The following is a 25,375-nucleotide window of genomic DNA, read 5'->3' as shown; positions in this document are numbered from 1 at the left end:
TTGTTTTAAATATATTTCTTACATTTACTATTATCATTACTATATCGAATATTAAAAGTATTTTTACCTGAAAAAACAGCCAGGTTTGGTAACGTTGTATTTAAACTCCAATATGGATCCTCTCTTTATCTCTCTTACTGTCATGTTCTCTTCTGGGATTTCCACATTCTGGAAGTAGTAAGACTTGGGAATCTCACCCCCTAAGCAAATCTGAAATCAAATCAAATCAACCAGTTAAACATTGTACAGACTTAATCATCATGATCATATCATCAACCTAATTACCATTATTAACATCATCATCATTATTATCATCATCACCATCTTAATCATCTTTAATATCAACGTCATTATGACCATCAACTTTACCATCTCCATTATCTTCATTATCTTGTCATCATAATCATCATTCTCATAATTATCACCACCACTATTGTCATTCACCATTATCATCATTAATATATCATTATCATCATCATTACCATGTTCATTATCACCATCCTCAATCACAATTAACACCGCCATTGTCATCACTATCATCATTCATCATCACCATAGTCATCCATATTATTAGACTTATGATAGATTATCTTTGTCTTTATTATTATCTACCACCACTGCACCACTCTTCAACATCATTTTCTTCCCTTCCTTATCAACACCATCTTCATCAGTAGTACCACACCATCATTAGCACCACTATCTTCTTCATATTAACATTGACTCACCTTACTTGGGCACATTGGATTGCCATCAGGGTCTGTAGCCTTACCACCCCAATGAACTGGCAACACATCGTCACTTACATATTTCAATAACACCTGCCGCCAATCACCTTAAAACAAAGAGTCAGTTTAGAAATTAGCGTCTCATCAACACTGGCAGAGTCATGTTTTATTACTTTCTTTAGTGCTAATTAGCATCAAGCCAGAATCTGAGAGAACATTACATTAAATATTCAAGGTTCTAAAAAAACCAATAAAAGTATCACAGAAATCAGTTCCATTTGGCAATTAATATGCGCCACTAAAAAAAATGATTTATACATCCTTATAAAATTTATGTTTCCAATAAAAACTAATTAAATTATCTAAAGAAATAAATATGTTCCATTTGGCAATTAATATGCGTCCCTCAAAAAAATGATTTATACATCCTTACAAAATTTGTTTCCAATAAAAACTAATTAAATTATCTAAAGAAATAAATATGTTCCATTTTTCAATTAATAAATGGTTTATTACAACATATAATTACATTACGAATCCATTATCAAAATATCTAATTAAAAATACTTTCATTTCCTACTGATGTTTAAGAGTTGTTAAGAGTGTAACAAAAAGCCTACTTCCTAGTATATGTATTTTCCTGCGTGTGGCTGGGTTCAAATACGGCCGGCAGAGAGTATATGCAAGGGGGAAGATTTTTGGGGCTCTGATGATTAGAATTACTTTCAGCGTTTCTGGATAGTGGTCCTGTAAAATTGTATTTATCTGTAGATTGAAGAATTACAAAAAGAAAAAAAAGAACATTAATCAGTGCTAATCAATTTATTTCAAAGATAACAATAATGCTTGGAAAAAAAGTACAGGTATTGTCACAATTAGGATTTGATTTGATATCTTTTCAGAAATATCTAATTAAATGATGAGCATACTAACAGTTTGATCTCTAACTTTCAGATCAGTGTATTAAATGTATTTGGTTAAAAATAAATAATTTCAAGAGCCTTCATCCTCATCATAATATTGAAGAGCTCTTCATGAACCACTGAAATTCAGTTCTCTATAAAATATTCTATTGAAATTTGGAAATGATTCCTGTCTGTTTGGCTTTATGCCAACTAATAACTGGCTCGTTGTAGAAAGCCGACTTACTTGATTATAGAGATCTATGCCAGGTTTCCAGAGATGGTGGCGCCCCAGTCCGTGCATATCCATAATTAATGTTACACCAGCAATTGACTTACCTAGCTACACAACCAAAAATAAAACATAGATATAACTTATTTTATGACACCAATGATAAACTTATAATATATCTTCCAAAATCATTTTATTGTATTTAATTCAATTAATGATTTACTTTCACCCTCTACAATCAACATGATCAGAATGATGCCTTCGGATGAATCTTCCTGATTACATGCTACTAGTCTATGCACCAGTCTTTCATAAAAAATGTTAATATATGGTAAATGACCAAATTAGCATCGCAGAACTTAAAACATTCTTTAACCTTTAGTGGTGCTCATTCGTGAGTAGTGCTTAGTTAAGACAGACCCATATTGTAAATTAATGAAGTCATGTTTTCCATGTCACCCAAACTGTATTCATGAGTGGCGCTCCAAAGCTGGTTCCCACATGTATTTGTATATGTTACAGTTTTGCATATAGATTTTTACAGGTAGTCTTATATATAAAAAACAAAACCAGGATATGTTTATTCTACACCATGCATTAAAGAGCTCAAGGTTAAACCATTGATCCTGCATACAACTGCTGATAAGCTTTGTGGTTAAACTTGACTTCAAGTAGTTTCGGTCAATGGGAATTTGTATTGGAATAATTTCTGACTGTAAGCATTGAAATAAATTATGATAATATACTTAGGAGTTATCCAACAATTAATTTTTATTATTTTCACAGGGAGGGAGGGGTCAACCATGTTTTTTTTCTTTATGAAAATATATATAAGAATCATCATTATATTATATCACCATTTTATTATGTACTATTTTGAGGGGAGGGAGGTGGTCTTATGCAGGGGCAGACCCAGAATTTCTGAAAACAAGGGGGCACAGGGGAACCAATTCCATATAGGCCTGGATGTAATATAATTATATAATTATAAATAAGTATCCAATAATGGGTATGATTCATGTTCAGCTGTAAGGAAATACTGTAACATTTACCGGTAAGCATTATTTCATATTTGAATATATTTATTACTGTATGTCTCACCATAAAAAGCAAAAACTAAACCAGCAAATCCATTACTAACTCATAAAATTTAACTGCCCTCCATACATATTACATTCATATTGTATAATGTGTACTGTGATTTCCTACATGAAATTCAGTATCATTCAATACAATCTGTTTAAGACATAATGATAAATACTGTATGCTAGTAGTGGGTGAGTTATGAGGAAATGATCCTCTTTATTATTACTAGATTTGATATTTATTGTAAATAATACACAAAGACTGCATGGGAAAACTATCAGATATCAAACTCTCTGTTGTAGATCTAGGTATTTGAAATAGAGGGGCACAGTGAGGGATTTTGCAGATGGAATGTTTAGCTTACTATCAACCCCAATGCACCCACATCAAAAAGCTCAGGCCTCCCAAGTTGCACCCCTCCAGTAATATTTGGAGTAAAAAAATTATGCTCAAGCAGTTAAAAATTACCCCATATCACCTTATTTTGCAAGTTAGCTCTTCTTACGTAATCATCAAGCTCCCCACTTCACACTCACGCCCTCCCCTCCCCTCTTTAGCCCACTCCACTGTGGTTGGGACAGAGGTACAAAATCTTATGGCTATGGCACTCTTAGACTTCAATCTGAATGTAACTTTTCAAAGTTTCAACCCTTTAGAAAGTCCGGGCCAGCTGTGCTCTCTATTGAATCCACCCTCAAACTCCATAACAGTAAAAATGTAGAATGCTTGTATTAATGAAAACACTGATATATTGTTGTAGTTCTTTATATTTTAATTCTATTAACTTGTTAAACCAGGGGCGGATCCAGTAGTGGGGAACGGGGGGCACATGCGCACCCATTTTGCCACTAAATTTTGAAATCTCAAGGCATATATTGAAATTAGCGCTCTCACTTATCTATTCTAAATATGTTGTGCCCCCCCGTTTGGAAAATTCTGGATCCACCCCTGCCCCAATTTGTAAGTGTTATCAAATCCTTAATAACAATTATTGTTAAAATAACACAGTACATTATAATAGTATGAATAATTATTAAGCCCTGCCCAGACTCTCAAATTTGATTTTGATGAAAAAATGTTGTATGCCCATATATAGTCATAATGTGCCTATATATGGTCATGATGTGATCATGTCACATGTTTTTGTAAAATACTATTTAATAGTGTGGAAAGGGCTTTACCTTCTGTGTTTGTTCGTTTATAGCTTTGGTAAATCCCTCCATTCTACAAATGTTGTATTTTAAAAGATCACTAGTTTTGCAAGACTGCAATAAACCTATTAAGAAAAATGGGAAGATTCACAAACAGGACTTTTCTGCTGATGGTAATGAATTTTATAATGTTATCTAATATGCTGATAAAAGAGTAACAATGTTTTGGCTCAGACCTGTGTTGATATTTTAAAAAATAAAATGTAATGGTATCTGTTTATTTTTTTATTGAAAAATATATATTTATGTTTTCTTTAACTGTTAATATCTTGTATGCTTTTATCTGTTTGTATCTTGTAATAATAATATTGTTGGACTTATAAGGCACATATTATTGTCATGACCTCTATGGATATCACAATGTAAAATAGGTAAAAAAAATATATAAATATCAAAATAACGTGTGGCTAAATAAAATCCTACTCCTTAAAATTGTATTTTTTATATAAAAAAAAACGTTTATATTTTGGCTATTTTTTAATGTTAATATCTTTTATGTTTTCAAAACTGGAAATTGGATCAATGAAAACCAAACAAATTTAATTTTATTTTTAAACTTTTGTAGACTGTCAGATTTCCTGTGTCATTATTGTACGTATTGTGGTTATTTCCTTGCATTATATTTGGTCTTAGAATATTAAAATGGAATGACTTATTTTATGTTATGTAAGTTCAATAAATAAAATAATATGGCTATGACCTTTGGGATCACCATTGCCAGTAGGTTCAATCCAAACTGGCCCACCATCTTTATCATAACCAGCCAAGCCACCAGGCCAATATTTCTGGCATACCTGTTATCAAACAAAAACAATTATCATAAATACAATTTAATGTTTTCATATTATCTTCATCTTCATTTTATCATCATCATCAAACATTTGATGTGCGAATGTATACTTTTCAAATTTGATATATGTCAACGATGTCATAACGCCAAGTAGAAAATGTTCATTCTCATCATCTTCCTCAACATCATCATTCTCCTCCTCCTCCTCCTCCCCATCATGACTGTCATCATCATCCCTCATCATCTCATCATTATCATTATCAAAAACCTCATCATCATGCTCCTTCTGATCATCATCATTATCATCCTCATAATCCTCTTCATCATCATCATCATCATCATTCTAATCATCCTCATCATCATCATCATCATCCAAATAATCATCATCATCCTCATGATATTCACCATTCCAAATGAAAATATAGGACTACTGGATATTCAGGTTTATTAATATATTATTTAATTACTGTTATTAATGCAATGAAGTGTGCAACAATTCTTCATTACCTCTGGCAACTTAAAAGTATCTTGTATTTTGTCAATCCCTTGCCTGGCTCGCCATTCCAAATCCTGAATTAACAAATAAAATACAGTAATGTAAATCATCATCCTACATCAATAAAGGTGCAAATACTGTACCATACTGGCAATACAGGTGTATGCAACTATTAGCATTATCAGTTCAGGTGCAAACATCAACCCCAACAGATACATTCACTGAGACAAAGCAGATAAAGTGTCCTGCTTAAGTACGCACATAAATGATCACCCTCAAACCTTTTATTATTTGATAAGGAGGACACAATATTACCATTACGCCATATGGTTCCGAATTTCATCATTTATCATCATTAATACTATTATCCTTACAATCATCATTATAGTCATCATGATGATCATCATAATTAGTATTATTAGTATCATCATCATCCCCACCATAATTATCATCATATTTACAATCATCCAATTTCAGTTTGACGCCATTTGTTGTAACTATAGGCCTAACATTGGAATTACACATCATTATCATCATCATAGTTATTATAATTATCATCATCATCATAGTTACAAACATAATTTATCATTACTGGTGTCAAAGCAATCATCAAAATATGTATATAGGCCTACAGATTAGCATACTGTATGTATATAAATATAGATATATAAATTATTTTATGTCTATTGTTAATCGTTATGTGTTTAGCCACAAAGAGTGTGTAGGCCTATTAATCAACTTTCAGACCTACCTTCCTAAAGAATGCCTCACTTTTATGGATATCAAAATTTCGTGCTGAAAAGACGAATAAAAACTTTGGAATTATCACTTTTCTGGCAAGACATTTGCCTTGTTTTAATACCTTATATATAATTTTTTTTGTAACATGCATCAAATTTCCGTTTCTGTTCTATATATTCAAAATGTAATTTACCTCGAAGAAATCTAAGGAGGCAGTGATCATCATGTTTTGGTCCTAGGACATCTTTGAGGTCCTCTTTAAACTGCAAAAAAAATTTGGGTTAAAATGATTGAGGCCTAGCTGTAATCATGTTTCTTTCTTTCATTCTTTTTACTTTCCAAAAGAAGCAGGGGGGTGTTGGGACCAGCCCGGGCCCCTTAAATCAGCCCCTGGTTGACTCATCTTTCTCAAGTACTTAGGGGCTGATTCAAAAATGTCTTTGAACAGCAGCCGATATTTCCCCACCCTCTACAACAATTTTCAAAATTATGAAACAAATAAAAAAAAAAAAATTATAGGCCTATGCCAAAAATATTAAATTTTCTTAACTCAGCCCCAACCATGGTGGGGCTCTGGTGGTATACACCCCCTCCCCCACCCCCCACATCTGTGAAAGTCCTTTAATGCCTGGGCCCCTCTATTTCGAAAATTGGATGAGCCACTTGTGAAGTTACTAGCTTCGCAAGTGCAAGACCCAGACCATATCATTTGCCTGCCTTTGGGTCCCTGCAACTTGCAGAGTGTTTTCTCTATGGTGGTGGCTCTGATTGACAATGTGACATGTTTATACGGCACATCTTTTGTTGCGTTGTATACGGTACTTCAATGGTTTGTTCAGGGAGTTAAATAACAACTCCCTGGTTTGTTGACATGAATGTTTTATCGTTATACATACAGTATTCATTTTGAGGTTTTGTTCATGTTTTGTGCTCTACGAAGTTGTTACCACCCACCCCATGAGTCCCGTCTGTTCGAATAAGAAGACAAATAAATAATAACTAGTGCATCTAATTAGCCAGGCTATCTACCAAGATCACTTCAATTTGCTTCGCATACAACTGCAATTTGCCAGGCTCGACAAATTAATCTGTTTTGGAAAGACATTAAACACGGAAGTAGTGCAATACGGTTCTTCACAAAGGTCCAACGGCCCTACCCATACAAACGATTCACGAATAACAAAACAAGGCCATACGTACTTTGTTTAACCTCTCCTCTTGTTTGTGACTTAAATCTCCAACATACCCACTCATTTTTGTTGGGTGCTGTAATGAGAAAACACATAAATGCTCCTATCAACACGGCAATTTAGTGAATCCGTTCACTCGTCGTAGCAATACACTAGGTTCTATTACTCCTTCCGTTATGTGCGCTATATAAACATGATTTATGGTCATTGACCTTTCTTACATTTTTTTAATAACGAACTCCATGGTTTAATCTGATCCTTAAATAGACGATTAATACACCCTGGTTGTAATTCATCTTTAGTGGTAAAAAATTTCTGTTCAAAATCGGACAATAATAAGTTGAGTAAGCCTGCAGCTTAATAGCATAGGCCTAGACCTTTTTCCCCGCCCTTTTTTAAATTGTAAACATTTTTAATAAAATTTGTATATTAGGCCCCTGTATTTAGGCCGACTGTACCTCACCTTTTCAGTACAACTAACCGGCAGACAATCCCCTTCTTGTTCCATGGGGTACTGAGTTCTTATATTATAGTGAACTACCGTACCGTACTCGCTCGAATTGGCGCCCCGGGCGCTTAAAATATTTTGGCTGTTTTTGAGCTAGAGCGCTTAGGCCTATTCAAACGGGGCGCTTATGAAAACAGAGTGGAAATTGAGGGGGCGCTTATGAAAATAGAAGGGGTGCTTATGGGAAATTGGAAAATTCAAGGGGAACTTTTTTTTAAATCAAAGATAAACCAATGGTTTTGGTGAAGAAAATGCAATCGTCGAGAAAGCATGGCTCATAAATGTCGGGGTATGTCAACAGCGGATGAATTAGTGGTGGTGTTGGTGGTGGTGGAAGCTTGTTGGACATTTGCCAATTCAGATTTGCAGGATCATTGCAGGGTTTCTTGCTTAAATACGAGAGTGACGAGGTCAGTATATTTTTGTTGACTGAAAATGGCCATACAGTATTTTAATTTTTAGAAATACTGTAGTTCTACATCCAAAAAGAGTATCAATAAAAGAAGAACGGCCTTCTGAAGATGCATCAAAACTGAAAACCATGTTAAACCTAATGGAGATTGATAGACCATAGACCGACAGATGGATAGATGGACTGACCGACCAATAATGCTAAGATGCATGCGAATTGATGCAAGACTAACAATGCTAAGATGCATGCGAATTGATGCAGAAAACTAAGTTTATGATGTACTGTGCTGCACTGTACTGTATGATTGATTATTTTTAGGAATCGAGGGGCGCTTAAGACAATTTTTACGAAGTTATTCAAACGGGGCGGCGCTTGTTCGCGCGAGTAGACGGTATGATATCTCCATACTCCCACCCCTTTCCGTAGTTTCAATCAAACGTAACAACTGACCAATCAGAACATGGTTCTCACAAAGACACGTGTTGTTGCACACCTGCCGCACAAACGCACGTGTTTGCGTATGTTTTGTGGGACAATTTCGAATGGGCGGGGCTTAGCGGAAATGTCCAATACGGTAGGGCCTACTTATAGCGTGCCTTACCCAAGGACACACTGTACAACAGATCTCACGGAAGTTACTTCTTCCAACTTGGGACCCCTGAAATAAAGAAAATGGAATTAATTGATTGATTGATTGATTGAATTTATTCAAAATCATATAAACTACAAGCAAACAATATACAATGATTGCGAAATTCCTAGGATAACTTAACTCAAGAAAGCCAAAAAAACATATTTTCATTGAGGTCCCTACATAAAAAGACAAAGACGGCAGAAACAAACAAATCGATTCCTATACAATTTAGTGAATAAAAGGTATGGATTAACAATTTCTTGATATAAAATTGTGTCGATAAAAGTTTTGGTTTAATAAAATATAAAGATTCAATATTAAAATGATTCTTTAACTAGGATCATTTTGCTTGTAAAATAAGTATAATTAAGGCCCTATATAAGAAATGACAATGATGGAGAGGATAAAAATGGTAAAAATGAAAGTTTCGTACAGAAAAAGTTTGTCAGATACTCTACACGCAAATAATAGTATAATAGCCTAGATGATGGTATTATCAGAGAGAAAGATGATAATACCGTATTTATTCGAATAAACCCCCGGGGAGTTTATTAAATTACCGCCAAATTATGTGATCATAGAGCGACTTAAAATCCCAACCAGTTAAAAAATGTAATTCCACTGGAGTACAACATTAATAGAATGTGTTTAAAATGTTTCTATTAGATGTGTTATTAATTTATTCGTGGAAAAAATAAACGCCACGGGACATTAATTCGAGGGAGGTGTTTATTCCAAATAAGGCTCTAGAGGGGGGTTTATTCCAAATAAGGCTCTAGAGGGGGGTTTATTCGAGGGGAGTTTATTCGAATAAAGACGGATTATTTATTCTGAGGTTTTTTTTTTAGGTTTCCCATTGACTTTATGTCCGACTATAGGCCCGATACCTATGATTTCTTTGATGTTCTCAATAGGCATGGGAATTGAACTTTGGTCAATAGGACACTGACAAAATACTGTATCTTCTTGTTCGCTTTCAAGCCCAAAACCAGTACCACTGTTATGATAACTGACGTACGATTTAAACTATTAAATAATAAATTTGATCTAGCGCCCCCATGTTTAAATCGCGTAGCAACTACACACAAAAGATTTTAAGTACTGAACTATCAACGCTCAAGTACGTTAAACGTAATAAGCGGGTGTGCTTTTTTACCCATATCTCGCTGAATATAACTAACACGTTTAAAAATGACTGAGGAGATTGATTTAGCTGGTGAACAATTTGGAGACCAAGACGAAGAGAAAGAGAACAACAACGATGTTAATTTAATCATCCCAAACCGATCCTCAAGTAGGGCTCCAAGCAGAGCAAAGAGTCGTGGAAGCATCGGTGACCAACGCAAGGTAAGTCGTCGCTAAACAGTCAGTGATATTGACAGGCGCTTGTTTTGAAGGCCGTAACTTCTTGGTACCATGGCCTGTTGCCTGTTGGCTTCCTTAAGTCCATTGTTTGTAGCATGGAATATTGTCGTATGACACATTAACTGTCAGACACGAAGAATAAAAACGCATTTGTGATGCTGGATTGTTTGAGACTACTGTACACAAATATAATGTGAGTCGAAACCATAGAAGTTCAACACAGAGTAAAAGCTTAGCAGGGAGTTGTTTTTAAGTGACTGGTATAAGTATGCATGGAGGTATAATATGGATGCCGAGATGTCCATCATGTGTCTCATGTCACGTGTATCCTCTGAGACATCTACTTAGTCGAGAGGCCTACAATCTCCTACTATACAGCTCATCAGTGGAGATTTGATTTGATAACATAATCACACTAGTAGTAGTGCTAAGTATTGAGGGAAAAGGATGGGGCAGTGACCAGGGTCCCCCCTGTTGAGAGAAAAGCAAGTAAAATTGTTGGGGAAAAAATGAAAGTAATTTTACAAATTATGAGAATAAAAAGTTGATTAAATAATAAGCCTTTTAAATTCCTAAATTAGCAGAGCTTCCGGGGATCACCCCAGGACGCCCTTTAAGGGTCTGGGCAGCTCCTGACCTTGCTCACTTATTACCATTTTCGTGAAGATACACTCCAACTTCAATTTCTGAATCATTTCATAGACTATTAGTAGAGCAGCCAGCAGTCAAGCCTCAAGACCAGGCAGCAGGCTATCTGAAAAAGATGAGGTTGAGGAGAAGAAGCGGGCTGCCTCCCAGCAAACATTTGTTAGTGATGCCTCTGCAGGATGGGACACAGATCTTGAGGTTGAAGGTAGGCTCATGCTTTCCATAATTTAAACTTATTTTAATTTAACATTAAAACTTATTGTGACTAAACCTATATCAGATAATTACATTTTCTTTCCATGAACTAATATAAAAAAGTAACAAAAAAGAAAACAAATCATTTTATATTGTTTTACATACTGATTTTAATGAACTTGAATGTACCTATGCCATGAATTTATCCTTTTGCTTTCTTAGTTTTTCTATCATATTTAAAATATTGAAAAGCTTATACTACTTTAGAAGTTTATTAAAGCATGATATTTATTCATATTTCTTTCCTGTATTTTCCAATCATATATTTGAAAATGCATGATTTCTTCTCCTGCATGCCTTTTTTGTCATTTGCGTCTATCAGGTACTATCACAGCTATGAAAATGAGTAAGGAGTATGGATATTGTTTACCCTCAACCAATTTTATGCACTTGTATTTCCCCTGAACCAATTTAACACATTTACTTACATTTTACCCTGAATCGATTTACAGCACTTATGGTCCTACTCAATATCCCAGCATGCACTTAACAGAATATACAACTTTCTTTGTCATTTATCAGTTTCACTGTGTGTTCACATATTTTAATTTTATTAAAAAGTGTCCTTTATATTTCATGGTGGTCTAGTTTTAGTGTGGTAATTTTATAACATAGAATGAACATTACTCTGAATAATGAGAGACAGAGGCCATGATTCATTTCAACCTTTATTGGGTCATCTTCAGGAATAAAATGAAATGATAGCTTTAATGGAATGGCAGCATATCAAGGATTTATTGCTGAGTCTAAATCTTGAATGATAAAATGAGAGTGCTCATGAAGCAAAGGAATACTGATTGGTATCTTTTACAACGAAAAGGAAGGGTAAAAATCAACTGCATATCCAATACTGTACCACTGTTATTTTTTATCATCTACAAGAAGCTACACATGTTTGTATGTTGATAATAAGTGTATAATATGCTAATATGTTTGTATTAGAATATAGTAGCTTACACTGTGTGTGGTAGATTATAGAACCATTCAAAATGATTATTATTGTTTTTAATATTGCTGTAACTGTTATAGTTTTAACTGTTATACTTGTTTTTGTAACTGTTGTTGATTAAATCAACTAATCAATTTCATATTATTTTTTATTTATTTTGACAATTATTTATGTTCATCATTGCATAATTGTTTTTGTATATTTCATATATAATAATATATACACTATATGTATATACATTATGTGTGTATCATTTCATATTCATATAAATGACAATTGTTTCACTACCCAAAATTATATTATTAAATATAAGATTAGTGGTACATTGTTCTTATATAAATTGCATAATAATTTTAATCACTATCAACCTTTCATATAAATAATATTAATCATACCTTCCAGTAACTCTCACAATTGTCCATTCTAATCATCTTAGCTGTTCTCTGGTTTTCCGACATTTCACAAAATATAAAATGTAATAACAGTGTCCTTGTGAAGATGTTGTAGATAGGCAGTTATTGTGGACTGATCTCATTAATCTACAGTTGTTTAGGTGCTAAAGGTAGATGTTTGAAAATTGAACACTCAACTTATGAACCTCTCATTTCAATTTCAACACTGCTAGAGGTTGATTAACAAGTGTTGACCTCAAAAGAATATTTGATTCTGATTTACAGTAACAGCTTATATAATTCGTTGCAAACATCTTACATAACGTTTTAATTTTTTAACATTTTATTCATAATTTTAAAGAGAGTACTCATCTACAAAATGGGTACATAATAAAATGATAATTGTTGTCATTTTATTAATAATAATTAATATTATTAATAATTAATTAACATTAATAATCATATTTTCACTTTCATAAAATAATGAAAAATATGGATTACAAATAAAATTGAATATGCAAATTGCATGCCCAAGCAGATGTATTTTATGCTAATGAGATATCAATATGCTAATTAAATAGAGGTTCGTGAATCATATGATGCTTCAGGCAGAACAACATACATTGAGGCCTGTCGTATCAATGGTGTTATACCAGTATCGTACGTCTTACGTCATATCACAGACGCTGAGTTAACGATGAAGCATCATGGTCTAGGACCAGCTGGGGCAAAGGCCCTTGCAATAGCCCTTGTGGTGAGTTTGTTGCTATTAACAGAATTAGTCAATATGTATAGAGAAAAAACTAATAATAAATTATAAACAAATATTTGAATTAGGTTTATGTAAACTTCGGAAGATATACTGTTTGTGTTGATTTACATCATTTACATTGTGTATTAGAGTATTATCTATTAGTATATTACCTTCCAATTGAAAATTACATTTAACAGACTCTTAATACCATTCTTATATTCATTCAATTTCAATAATCAACATAATAAAATGTGCCTTATATTTCTATCTTATTTAATATTTGTAATGATTGAATACTATACTAAATAGATTAAACAACCTGTCAAAATATTTTTATAAATATAAATGATTAACATTTCAAGAACTAGTAAAACTTTATTTGGTCATTTACTACTAAGTTGTTTAACCTACTTCTTTTCTCTTCAGTCAAATACAACAATCAGCAAGTTAAATCTTGGTGACAACTGGCTGGATGCTAGTGGTGGTGAAGCTATTGGTGACATGTTAAAAGAAAACTGCTACATTACAGATTTGGTAAGTTACTACGGTTTTGTATTTTTTTTCTCTTCGTCTGGAGAATACTATTAAAACTAACAACTCAAAAGTAGCTCTTGACACAACTTAAAAGCTTGTTGATCCAATGTAACAACTTGACTAACAACTGCTTTACTAAGGTTAATAGCTCTATGACCCAAGTCAATAGCTCAATGACTTAAAGTTAAGCTTTTTTACCCAATGTAACAGCTTCATGACTCAAAGTAATAGTTTCTTTACTCAAGTTAATAGGCAGCTTTTGAATTGCGAGACGACGTAACGTTAGAACTGATTCACTCATACGTCCTACATGCTCTACACACCATGGTAGATCTATGTGATGAGAAATAACGTTGTCGTATGCGCAGATGACTTTATGGTGATGTCATTACGTTCTATGTCCCACCACATTGTGCAGTGAAAGCTTCCTATTAGCTGCATGACCCAAGTTAACAGCTCCTGAACCAGATTAATGCTAGCTTCATGATTCAAGGTAACAGCTTTGTGGCTCAACCTAACAACGGCTTTATAAGAATAATAGTAGACTTGCCACAAGTGTCTAATTTATAGATTATTCCTAGTGTTGCTACTTCGGAGAGTGCCACCAGCATCAGCTTATGTAGAGAAAACTGTTATGTTGTTGAATTTGGATGCGAATTAGAAAATCCAAGAAAAAGTATAGTATGGAACACCATAGAAATAAGTAATATGGAACATCATGTCAATAGCTCCATAACCCAGGAGAAATTATCAAATATTAGATAATCAAAAGAATCATGTGTACATCAGCAGTAAATTTTCAATACTAAACTTCAAATTGATATATTTGCTTCCTGTCTGGACGTATCAAGTGGAAGTACAGAATACATATTTAATTAAGGTTTATAAACCTTGATAAAAATAACTAGTAAATAAATAAGCTCCATTTAATAGGTCATGGTTCACCATGTTGACATAGTGATATATATATATATATTCATGACATTGCAGTTTTAGATGTATTCATGTGCCACAAGGTAAACATCTACAAGTATTGTGGCACATCACTACTATATCACAGTACCTTTATTATGTTATTGGCGCCAGTGAATTTTTACAGGTGTTGTCGCCTGTGTTGTTTTCATTTGTGTGTGCATGTGCTGTAATACATGACATATCTTATCATTTATATTTGTCTTAACATTTACATATACTGTACAAGCATCGGCGCTTAAAATAAACATCTTAAACACTTCATAAAATAAAAAAAAACCATTGACAGAACTGATCAAAGTTAACTGTGTCGGTGTCAAGCAGAGCTTTCCAGACACTGGCTGGAATTATAATTGAAACAAGAAATTCAGAAAAAATTAAATATGCTTGAAAATTATTACAGTAAATTTATTTTTGTAGCTTGTAGATGCATATTATTTAATGCTCTATGTTCTTTTTTATGTGCTTTATCTTGTAGGATTTATCAGAGAACAGATTGGGTAACCAAGGTGCTAGAGCATTATGTGATATGCTTCTGAACAATGCAACATTAACACATGTAACACTATCAGGTATGTGAAAGCGCAAGATGAATAAACCATAGGCAAAAGGTTACCCTTGAGAATAATGTGGATTTTAGGTAGATGGTACTCGATGAATGCATTTGAGAATATCCTTCAGGCCTAACAGGCACTTAGGAATTATTTTTATGCATTAATCTAACCTTTATAATAATTTCCACTGGTGTATGATGTTCAACTTTTGTAATTGTATGTTTTTACTGCATTGTTTTATAATTAGATGTGTTTTAGTCTTTGTATTTCATTTTGAATTTTAACTTTGTTCCCAGGGCTCCAAGGGAGACCAGTCTACTTGACTGATTGGACTACCCTGGTTAAATATTGTGATAAATAAATAAATAAAAAACTATACTATTTGCATAATTAAATTGGATTGGATTTATATGGTGTAAAACACCAAGGGAAAAACATGAAAGTCTTAAGAAGAAGTATTTCCAGTGGTGTCTTTTTGGTGGAGATTAAATAATTGTTATAACTATTCTAAAAATGTGGTCATAGTGATTACTACTTTTTTTCTAATTAATTGTTATCCCATTAGGAAATGGCTTTGAAGATAAAAGTGCTGAATCATTTGCAGAGGTTATACTAGTAAGTATGTTGCCATTTACATCAGTTGATTTCATATCACGGAAATGCAATTACATACATACTGAATTTATATTTAATTGAAAAGGAAATTAAAATGTTAATACAAACAATAGAAGTTTGACATACTTGTGAAACATAGGATGACTCTTTAATTCTCCACTGGAACATATTTTCTGAGTGGTTGCCAAACAAGATGAGGTAGTGAAGCTAAAAGCATCTGTTACATAATACAAGCCAAGATGTATAATACAGTTGTATCATTCAAAATTAAAGCAATATAGCGGATCCTACACTTACATAAATCCAGATCTGTGTAAACAGGAAAAACTAATCAGCAAAGTGTAGCATTTTGGATCCGAAAATAATTACTTACTTTCAAGAAATAATGATATTATAGCAAATGTAGCTTACAATAAAAAAAGATCCAGTGTTAAAATTTCATCTGACTCATTACTCTATGGGTATGTTTTTGTTGTCGTTAGTTATAAATTACTGTAATGGATTACAAATAAATTAATGATTTACACTTTTGCAATATCTTTGTTGATACAGTATATATTATAATTATCGCTGGTAATACAAATGAAAGTGGTTGTTGAATTTGCTTAACAATATTGTTTACAACAGACAGTTATGTGTTACGAAAAACCTGTTTTAAAATTGGCAGTCCTGTGTACATGCCACTGTTCTAGTAACTACATGTATTTTCTATTTTTGCTGAAGATTTCGTCTTGTGAGTACTGTAGCTGGATACAATGTTTTGCCTCATTTATATCAAGGCTGTTCTCTTTAATTATTATAACGTTCTGTACACTGCACATGCTGTGGACTATAGCTGTTATTTGTGATGAAGTTGATTAAATATTAAACAAAATATTTGTTAATTATCTATAAACAGCCTAGGATAATTAACAAATAATTTTACTAATGGTTAATAATTTACTTGCTATGGAAACACTACCTATGATACTTGTATTTATATCTTAAATTCTTGGATTAAATCCTGGTAAAAAATTTCAGAATATTTAAACAGCCAACATTATGCCCCCAAATGATCAGATTTGATTGTTCTGTCACCCTTTCAATTTGTGCAACGAAGTGACGCTAGAACGGATTGACTCATGTGTGACTGTCCTACCATCTTCTGCACAAGGTGCAGTCGAGAGCTCCCTTATAACATAGACAGGTGGAACTTTAACTTGTTACGTTGCTTTTCAGGGTAACAGCAAGTTGGAATATCTGAACCTAAGTCACAATGAATTTAGCGAGAGTGCGGGGTTGATCCTGGGACCAGCTATAGCTGAGAACATCAACATCAAACACATTGACTTAAGCTGGAATCACATTAGGAGGAAAGGAGCTCTGGCATTAGCCAAGGGAATCATGGTAAGCATTCTGTTTTATTCAGGTGGGACCATGAAGCTCAGTTTCCATACAATCGCTCACCCTATCAGCGACAGGTGCCAACATTTTTCGTGAAGGTTTAACCGGGTTCAACTTTGCCGATTGTGTTGCAGACAAATCGGAGTGCCTTCCCGATTGTGTCGGGGCAGCTAGCAATGCATCCTGATTCGTCTGCAACACATTCGGCAAAGTTTAACCAGGCTGAACCTTCGCGATATCTGTCGGCTACTGTCGTTGATAGGGTGAGCGATTCTATGGAAACCAAGCTTTAACAGGTACTCTCCATCCAGGTCAGGAGGGTCGTGGAACTCATCGTTGGGCAGGGTGTTCATTTCCTAAATTTGAAATCAATTATTCTTGACAATCAAATATTGACAAAACAAATATGTTAAGACAGGATAGTGTATCATTACCATGAATCCATCCATCTTTTAATAAAATTGTTATATCTGTCATGTTTACCATTGAATAAAAACGTGACATAATAAAAAAAATCCTTGCAATCAAATAATCATAATATATTTGGAAATATTTGATAAGTGTAATCCTGACTCGGTATTCTGTTTTATCTAGAATAACATCGGTTTAAAGAAAGTTGATTTGTCTTGGAATGGTTTTGGGAATGAAGGTGCACAAGCAATTGGAGAAGCTCTTAAATTAAATAGTTCACTGGAGGAACTAGACATTACAAACAACCGAATACCAGCAGAGGGCGCCATATTAATCAGCAAAGGTCTAGCTGTTAATGAAAGTCTCAAAGTTTTGAAGGTATTTTATTGATCAAAATCCATACTCAGTTTTCATAGTGATAACATTAAGGGGCTTGATATTATTAATATTATTTTCCTATGTACCTGTCTCAGTGCCTGGCTCTAATACTCTTTCTTTTCCTGTATCTGAATTTGTGTTTTTATGTATTTATTTATTGAACATATTTATACTACAGGATAACATATCAAGAGGATATAACAACCTGTTTCACACATGGGCCTGTTTAGTGATACAAAATTATGGAAGATGTCTAAAATCAACAAATCACATATTAATTAAATTGTAGAAAGACTTAAATTACAAATATGGTAAAAAGCTTAATTTAAGATGCAGAATACTTAAACTTTGTTAAAATACATCCAAAAAATTATAATCACAAGGTAGAGGAATGAAATGAATGATAAAATTCTTTATCCAAAAGCTGATGCTTCCGCTACTTCACTCTTGAGTTGTGCATTCATCATGGCTAACCACATGGGGCTTGACATGCCAAAACCAACATCAATAACAAAAAAAAAAATAGAATTGATTTTTTAATATATTCATAGCCTGCACATTATCGTCAAACTGATAGGTCAGTTTACTGTTATCGACTTACTATATTGCCAAAGATATTAGTTAAAGTGTTACAGCTTCTTTGTACTACTAAAGTATACAGTACTGCACGTCTTTTATGTTACTCAGTTCAACATTTGGAATTGCAAGCCTCATATTACAGTTTGTTTTCCTGATTCTGGACTATGCTTATTGACTGAGAAATTTGCGAAGAGTACTCATTGTTTATATTACTTCTCTTCATTGATTCTCCTAATCAATCATTGTCAACAGCTCTGTTTTTGTCTTTCTCCTTAGATTGGCAAAAATCCTATGCAGACCGCTGGTTGTTATGGTATTGTGAAAGCTTGTAAAGACAATGCAAATACAGCGATTGAAAGCATAGAATTCCTTGTAAGTGCATTAACAGTGAGCAAAAACAAGGCTTATTTTCTTTGCTGGTGAAGTTGTTTGGGTGGTTTTAAATGTGATGGACAGGAAACTGAGAAATGACAAACATAAAAATTAAGAGAAAACAAATAAAACAAACCACCACCCAGCATAATTACCGGTATATATGATGTGAAGTCACTCCCCCCCCCCCACACAATTATGAAGCTTTACTAGATCATAGTTTTGATAAAGTTTACAAATTATTAAAACGTCTCTCTACAGAACATTCAGGTTAATAAAGATTTTGATGAGTTATTTAAAGAACTGAAGGAGTTAAGACCAGACATGAAAGTGAAGCATGGCGGTATGCAGGAGGAGGTCAAACCAAAGGCTAGACTCAACCCCATGGTGAAATTATACCGCTACATTCAAAAGAACAACTTACGATTCATGGACTTTTTCAATAAAGTAGACAAAGATGGAAGTATGAGTGTCACTTACGATGAGTTTGAGGAGGGACTCAAGGTAAGTGAAAATTTTCAATGAGGATAATCCAGTTTTTGTATAGTGCATCATACCAACACAGGTTCTATAATGAAAACATATGACATGCCTAAATATGGTCATGATGACATCACATCATGACCAATATGGGCACATCATGACTATATGTGGGCATAAAATGGTTTTTTGTTTAAGTTGTATAGCCTTTACAGGGCTTTATATTATTTTTTGTTTTGAAACCTTAAGCCATTGCAGAGGTATAGCCTTGGAAGAGTGTTTTTATACAGTGCACTGCAGCGTACAATTATATTTTCTAAGGTAGTTCAGGGCAAGGAACACTGACATTTATCAATTTGTAATCCAGGTATATATTATGCTTTAAAACATTATTAAGTGTAGTGGTAGAAAGGAAATTCTCTCACCAATGATCATCTAATGTTAATTAAAATTCTCACCTGCTATATTCTTATTGAAATCCCTGTCAATATATATCAGTTGCATTTTTTTGCTTCCAAACTAAGACACTGATTAATTTTTACCTCTATAGGAAATTGGTATTGACTTAAATCAAGAAGAGATAGCCTGGCTGATTAATGAGTTTGATCGTGATGGAGATGGTGATATTAATTACAGGTACATTGTTCATTTCTATCTAAATATTTTGGTTAAATTGAGTAAATCACTTGAGTATCTATGGATTTTTTCATTTCATCAATGGATTCATTAGTGCTTTGAATACGGTTAGCATAATATTTATTACAGGTACATTGTTTTTATTCTTTTTTTCAAGTAAATTATGTTAGTTTACATTTGCTTCAATCACTGGTATATATTATCTGTATGCATTCTGTTCATTTACAAAAATAGTGTGCTTAATATTTTGGGTGAAGGCTTCATAAATATAACATTTTACTATTTTCCACAGCTTACATTGTTGCTTCGAGAATCTTAAAATTGACGCAAAGCACAAAAATGAGCCTACACATTTTGATCTGATACCATTTACCATTTCGTTTGTTTTGTTGGTTGATTTTTTGGTCTTTGAGTGGAATATCTCTTACAAGACATAAACTGGGCTTCCAGGCAAATACGGGTTGTGTCTCTTAGCAGCGATGTATGCTGGCTTGAAGATAGATAGCTTCACAGCCAATTTGTAAATTTCTAGGATTACAAGGGCTTCTTTATACTGCTTTTATAATCAGCTATATTGTTTCAATGATCATATATTCTTGCTCTAATTCATACTCAATATAATTGGTCTTATTATCACAGCAAAATACCTATGCTTGTAGAGTTATTTATATACAAGATAAAATAGTATAATGTTGATGGGTGAGTACAGATGTCAATGTGGCTATTATGTGCATCAATGTATCCATGAAAATGACCTTATGCATGCTGAATGAACATATTCACTTGACCAATCAATGCACAGTGAATGTTTTTTTTAAATAAAGTAATTTATAGCCTGGTTCTCACGAGAGCCCTAGTATCCGGATTGGGAGCTAACCGTTAGCACCTGCGTGAGAACACCCGATCAGTTAGCGCTAACCGTTAGCAGTATCCGGATACCGCTAACGGTTAGCAAGCGCTATCAGTTAGCAAGTTGAGCGCGTTTTTATCATCAACCAATCACACGTACGCGTTTACAATTTCCAGTTTCTTATTGGCCAGTGAATCGATCATCATATTTTTGGTATCCGGATCAGGATTTTTTCGTATGGCAGCTAACGGTTAGCAGGATCCGGATCCTGCTAACCCTTAGCAGCCGTGTGAGAACATAGCCAATGTATTCCAAAGTTCGAGAATGGAACAACCTTAGCTTAAATATTCAAAATACCTTTTCCATTTAAGGACAAACATTTTAAATATATTTTTACATCTTAACTGAACTGAATTAAAATTCAGAGAGTTATGTTATTTTAAACCTATGAAGCTTTGCACACAGTAGTTTACCTGGGCTGCAACCCTATTAAATTGTGTTGATTTGGATACAAATTTTTATTTAACTGTGTTGATGCATGCATCCCCATACAGTAGCATTCATGGTGTAGGTTAGGTTAGTGACCTCCAAATCCAAGAGACTGAAGAACTATGAATATGTAAGGAAACACTAGGTCACTCTTTTATGTATTGCCATTTGTATATGCCATTTAATATATTTCTCTAAAAAACCTGAACATGTTCAACATAGAGTTCCCCGGTTTTTTTTTGTTGCCAATCACTCATTTTAATGTTCATGTCGGAATAAACACAATATGTACATCCATCAAAACAAAGACGTCTGTTTTGTTGCAGTCCATCCAAATGTCGTTAGTTGATTTATTGTTTCATTTCTTTCATCTAGTATAACCAGGATCATCTTACTTTATTCACTCACTCCAATTAACAGTCCCAATGCACTGTACTGATACACTCAGTATTGTTTCACATTGATATTGATTACTGTAATGTAATTGCAAATCCAGAGTCTTTTCCCTACACTCCATCCCTGATTGTAACTAGTTTTCTATTTTCCATTAAATAGTTTTCTATTTTTCAATTGTTGTTGATGCTGTTTTGAAAATAATTTCTGCCCTAGGTATATTTACACATGGTATTATTTTATATACATATTGAATGCTTATTTACTTAATGGTATGGTATTTATATTCCCATAATTCATGTATTTATATTTGTTCTTTAATATCAATTAATACAGCTGTTTTACAAATGTTCTTGGGTTCTCATTTTAAATGAGTGTAGCATTTTTTTTTCTTTTTCAAATTGTTTATTTGGACTTTGTCTACTCAGCCTCCACTGATTGTTTTCATTATGGTATATATACAAAACTTGTATGATATCCAAGTTAAATAATTTTAATTGAAACAAATAATGACATTTTGCTTTATATACATGCTGCTACAGTGAAGTGTTCTTAGCATTTACCAAGATAGAGGGCTGAGGTAAAATTGGAACATGTGGTAATTGCACTTAGAGTGTTTGCACTTCAACTCAAATTCAGAAATTGTATAGGCCTACACTTATTGAATTGAATAAAAAATATTACTGCACAGTTAATTGCTTAATTTTAATCACTAATTGATTAACATACACCCTCATTCTTAGGAAAAGGTGTGACACAGAGTCTGGTAAAAAAATTCACTGGGATTTTATTGAAAAGCTCTTTATTTAAGTTTGAAGCACTCTTATAAATAAATGTTCAGTCATTACACCTACAGTACTTGAGCATCGGTCTACATGAGCTTTTCAACATGATGTGCATATACTGTATATTGTTCACAAGCACGTCTGCATGAGCACATCTATATGAGCATACCAACATGAGCATGTATAAGCACTTAATGTAAGTGTATCTATGAGCACATCAACATGATCATGTCTTCTTGAGCATATCTACATGAGCATACCAAAATAAACATGTCCATATGAGCACATCTACATGACCACATGTACATAACCCTATACACATGAGTGTGTTTACATAAGCCTACATGAGTAATAATACCCTCTTAACTTTTTCTAAAAAAAATGTGAGATTTTCTACATACAGCACATGAATGTCAAGTTAATCCTATGTTACACCTACTGTGATTTGCATTATTATTTATTTTCTTTATTAACAATGCAAATTCAAAAAGTTAGACCACCTTCCCATACAACCCAGTGGATTAACTGGTAAAAAATATCCATTATATTTTTTTAAAGGAATAATTCAAGTGCCTATGGAAACACAGCCTTATATACATTCTTCCTTCTATTATGTTAGCAAGATTTGCAGCACAATCTAATCACTTTATACCTCTATGGCCTACATCTTAACATTTAGCTTGAAAATCCAATTTATATAGATCTTCTGTAGCATTACTCACTGTTGCACCACTGACCAATGCAAACAAAATGACTAATAATATGATCAGGAATTAGTAAATGTCCTGATATACATCACTGTTGGATTTAATGTGTAAATGATCATAGCCTTGATGCCTCCTGTATCAATTTGATTGGAATATTATATTAAGCTGGTTTTCCACTAGGCGAATTTATTCACGCAAATCAAAGCGTCGGTTCTTGAAACTTGTAATGCAGTCATGCACTCATGCAATATTTTTATATTATTATATTATCATATATGTTTGTCTCAGTGTTAGTTATATTTTTATATTCTGTGTTTAATTAAGTTTATGTCATTCTTAGTTTTTTAAGCAACTAGCAAAACAAATTTAATTTTTAACTTGTTTGTTCGATGACAATAAAGTATTCTTTATTCTTGATTGATTCTTGATTAACCTTTATACTTGATTTATAGAGCACCCTTGGCTTGGACAATGTTTTTAGCAGCAAAATATTTTATTTTTTATTATAAATTAATACATATAAAATGTCTATAATTGAATGTTGAATATTATTGGTTTAAACTTCTTATTACACGCTTCCCTACTCAAGCAATCAGAGATGATTGAAATAATGTTTCAGCATTATTAGCAGGAATGTTGCAAGCTCAATCTAAATTGTTAAACATATGACTTGTCGGTCTGGGCTGCCACTAAATGAAATAAATAACAAATTTGCTTTTATGAATGATGTGTTTGACATCTGCCAGTAATAATTAAAATGTTGCGTTTAAAAAAAATAAAATATTCTACATTCATCATACTTATATAAAATTCAGATATTATTAATATCAATCAAATATTTAATATTACTATTAACACTTATTTAGATTTACTATAAGCCATCATTAATGTTTATATTTGATTCTGTTTCAGTGAACTTGTGATGGGTAATTATGACAAGTCTGGTTCTTCGGTCATTTGATGCTGTAGGAGAAATTGAAATTATGTCAAATTGATCAATGACCTACTAGAGGTCATAGTAGGCAGCCAATGTGACATTCCACCTCAATCACATTTTTCAGTAACAAGTATTTCAACCAATTTGACAGGATTACAATATGCACTTTACATAAACAAATTCTCGTTAAAGTGCAGGGTAGGGAAGGTAATATTAATTGTGGAATAAATCCACCACTAAAATTCTAGTAAAATTTAGAGGAATCAAACCTGCACCTTCATGGTTGGAAGCTGTGTGATACCACTATCACCGAAATATGACTTCCTCTTTGATCTGTCTTTGGTGCTCTTTTGTCTAAGCTAAACCATCAATGTTAGATATATTTTTACAAGAAAGTAAATGTGTATGTTTTAATTGCTAGGACAGTCTTTTTGTATTACTCCATCATAAATTTGTAAATGAATAATATATTTTGGAGAATTTGCTTTTACATGTACTGTATATATTGAGGGGATCACGTACTGTAAATGGGGGTTGTGTGGAAAGGGGAATGGGGTGCATGTGTGTGATATAACATATAGTAGTGTCTATTGCCAATTCTTCCTTACGGCATAATCTGTTTTGATATGCTGTGAAATATACGTTGCAGTCTCCAGTCTTCTGTAGTGCTATAGTAACTTTATTATTTTTGTTAAATAATATTTAAATGATCATATTTTAAAGCTACATTTTTCTGTATCTGTATGGTCTCATGCAAACACCTTCTGAGGTTGTCGTCGCACGTAAGTTGGGGTCAGGTGTGCAAGGAATTATCTTTTTTGGTTTTTATGAAGTTTTCTTAGGCTATAATCTTCCAAATACAGTTATCAATGATGCAAAGAATATTTTACCGTCAGAAAGAGATTCCAATGAATTTATGCCACCAATCTATATTAAAATATGTATATATGTATATGTATATTGTATATATTTTGTTTGATGCAATTAAAATATGACATGTACGTAAA

The 25,375-nt window shown here is 33.2% G+C and overlaps 2 protein-coding genes across 9 annotated transcripts in view; one reads left to right on the top strand and one right to left on the bottom strand.

Moving 5' to 3' along the window:
• The window catches only part of LOC117121976, a 19,644-nt gene extending 2,840 nt beyond the window's left edge, over window positions 1–16,804 (bottom strand). Inside the window, exons 1-12 of one of the 2 annotated variants that reach the window (XM_033267421.1) lie at window positions 16,095–16,804; window positions 8,898–8,954; window positions 7,387–7,452; window positions 6,380–6,449; window positions 6,197–6,240; window positions 5,457–5,519; window positions 4,860–4,953; window positions 4,130–4,224; window positions 1,878–1,973; window positions 1,349–1,493; window positions 729–835; window positions 68–210 (exon numbers count right to left, since the gene is read on the bottom strand). In XM_033267421.1, the coding sequence (XP_033123312.1) occupies window positions 68–210; window positions 729–835; window positions 1,349–1,493; window positions 1,878–1,973; window positions 4,130–4,224; window positions 4,860–4,953; window positions 5,457–5,519; window positions 6,197–6,240; window positions 6,380–6,449; window positions 7,387–7,452; window positions 8,898–8,954; window positions 16,095–16,136 (1,022 nt within the window). In that variant the 5' untranslated portion in view covers window positions 16,137–16,804. Of the gene's footprint in view, window positions 1–67; window positions 211–728; window positions 836–1,348; window positions 1,494–1,877; window positions 1,974–4,129; window positions 4,225–4,859; window positions 4,954–5,456; window positions 5,520–6,196; window positions 6,241–6,379; window positions 6,450–7,386; window positions 7,453–7,839; window positions 7,900–8,897; window positions 8,955–16,094 lie in introns of those variants that run through there. The other variant, XM_033267422.1, reaches the window with a different exon arrangement.
• LOC117121977 (leucine-rich repeat-containing protein 74B-like) lies at window positions 10,004–25,375 on the top strand. Of its 7 annotated transcripts, XR_004447654.1 has the most exons (15): window positions 10,005–10,277; window positions 10,998–11,148; window positions 11,521–11,544; window positions 13,121–13,293; window positions 13,720–13,827; window positions 15,278–15,371; window positions 15,919–15,968; window positions 17,187–17,354; window positions 17,946–18,140; window positions 18,996–19,091; window positions 19,353–19,595; window positions 20,122–20,207; window positions 20,847–20,906; window positions 22,482–22,519; window positions 24,344–25,375. XR_004447654.1 is itself a non-coding variant. In XM_033267426.1 (14 exons), exons 1-13 carry the CDS (start codon window positions 10,122–10,124, stop codon window positions 20,890–20,892), a joined length of 1,590 nt encoding a protein of 529 aa, XP_033123317.1. In that variant the 5' UTR covers window positions 10,005–10,121; the 3' UTR covers window positions 20,893–20,906; window positions 24,344–25,375. The 7 variants fall into 7 exon arrangements, 6 of the variants coding, with proteins under 6 accessions (XP_033123315.1, XP_033123317.1, XP_033123316.1 ...); XM_033267426.1 differs by lacking the exon at window positions 22,482–22,519; XM_033267427.1 differs by lacking the exon at window positions 20,847–20,906 and having other exon boundaries at window positions 10,006–10,277.

The sequence above is a fragment of the Anneissia japonica genome, unplaced genomic scaffold (assembly GCF_011630105.1).
Source record: "Anneissia japonica isolate Jap-2015-1 unplaced genomic scaffold, ASM1163010v1 scaffold352_len1594369_cov220, whole genome shotgun sequence".
Taxonomy (NCBI): domain Eukaryota; kingdom Metazoa; phylum Echinodermata; class Crinoidea; order Comatulida; family Comatulidae; genus Anneissia; species Anneissia japonica.
Note: the sequence above shows the minus strand (reverse complement) of the source record. Positions and strands in the feature narration are given on the sequence as shown.

What these genes read in the sequence shown, in the direction of transcription:
- LOC117121977 (XM_033267423.1), top strand. Translation starts at nt 10,122, where the DNA reads ATGACTGAGGAGATTGATTTAGCTGGTGAACAATTTGGAGACCAAGAC. An exon ending in AGTTTGAGGAGGGACTCAAG is followed by an intron (nt 19,596 to 20,121) that starts GTAAGTGAAAAT and finishes TTACCTCTATAG; the next exon opens with GAAATTGGTATTGACTTAAA. An exon ending in GATGGTGATATTAATTACAG is followed by an intron (nt 20,208 to 20,499) that starts GTACATTGTTCA and finishes TATTTTCCACAG; the next exon opens with CTTACATTGTTGCTTCGAGA.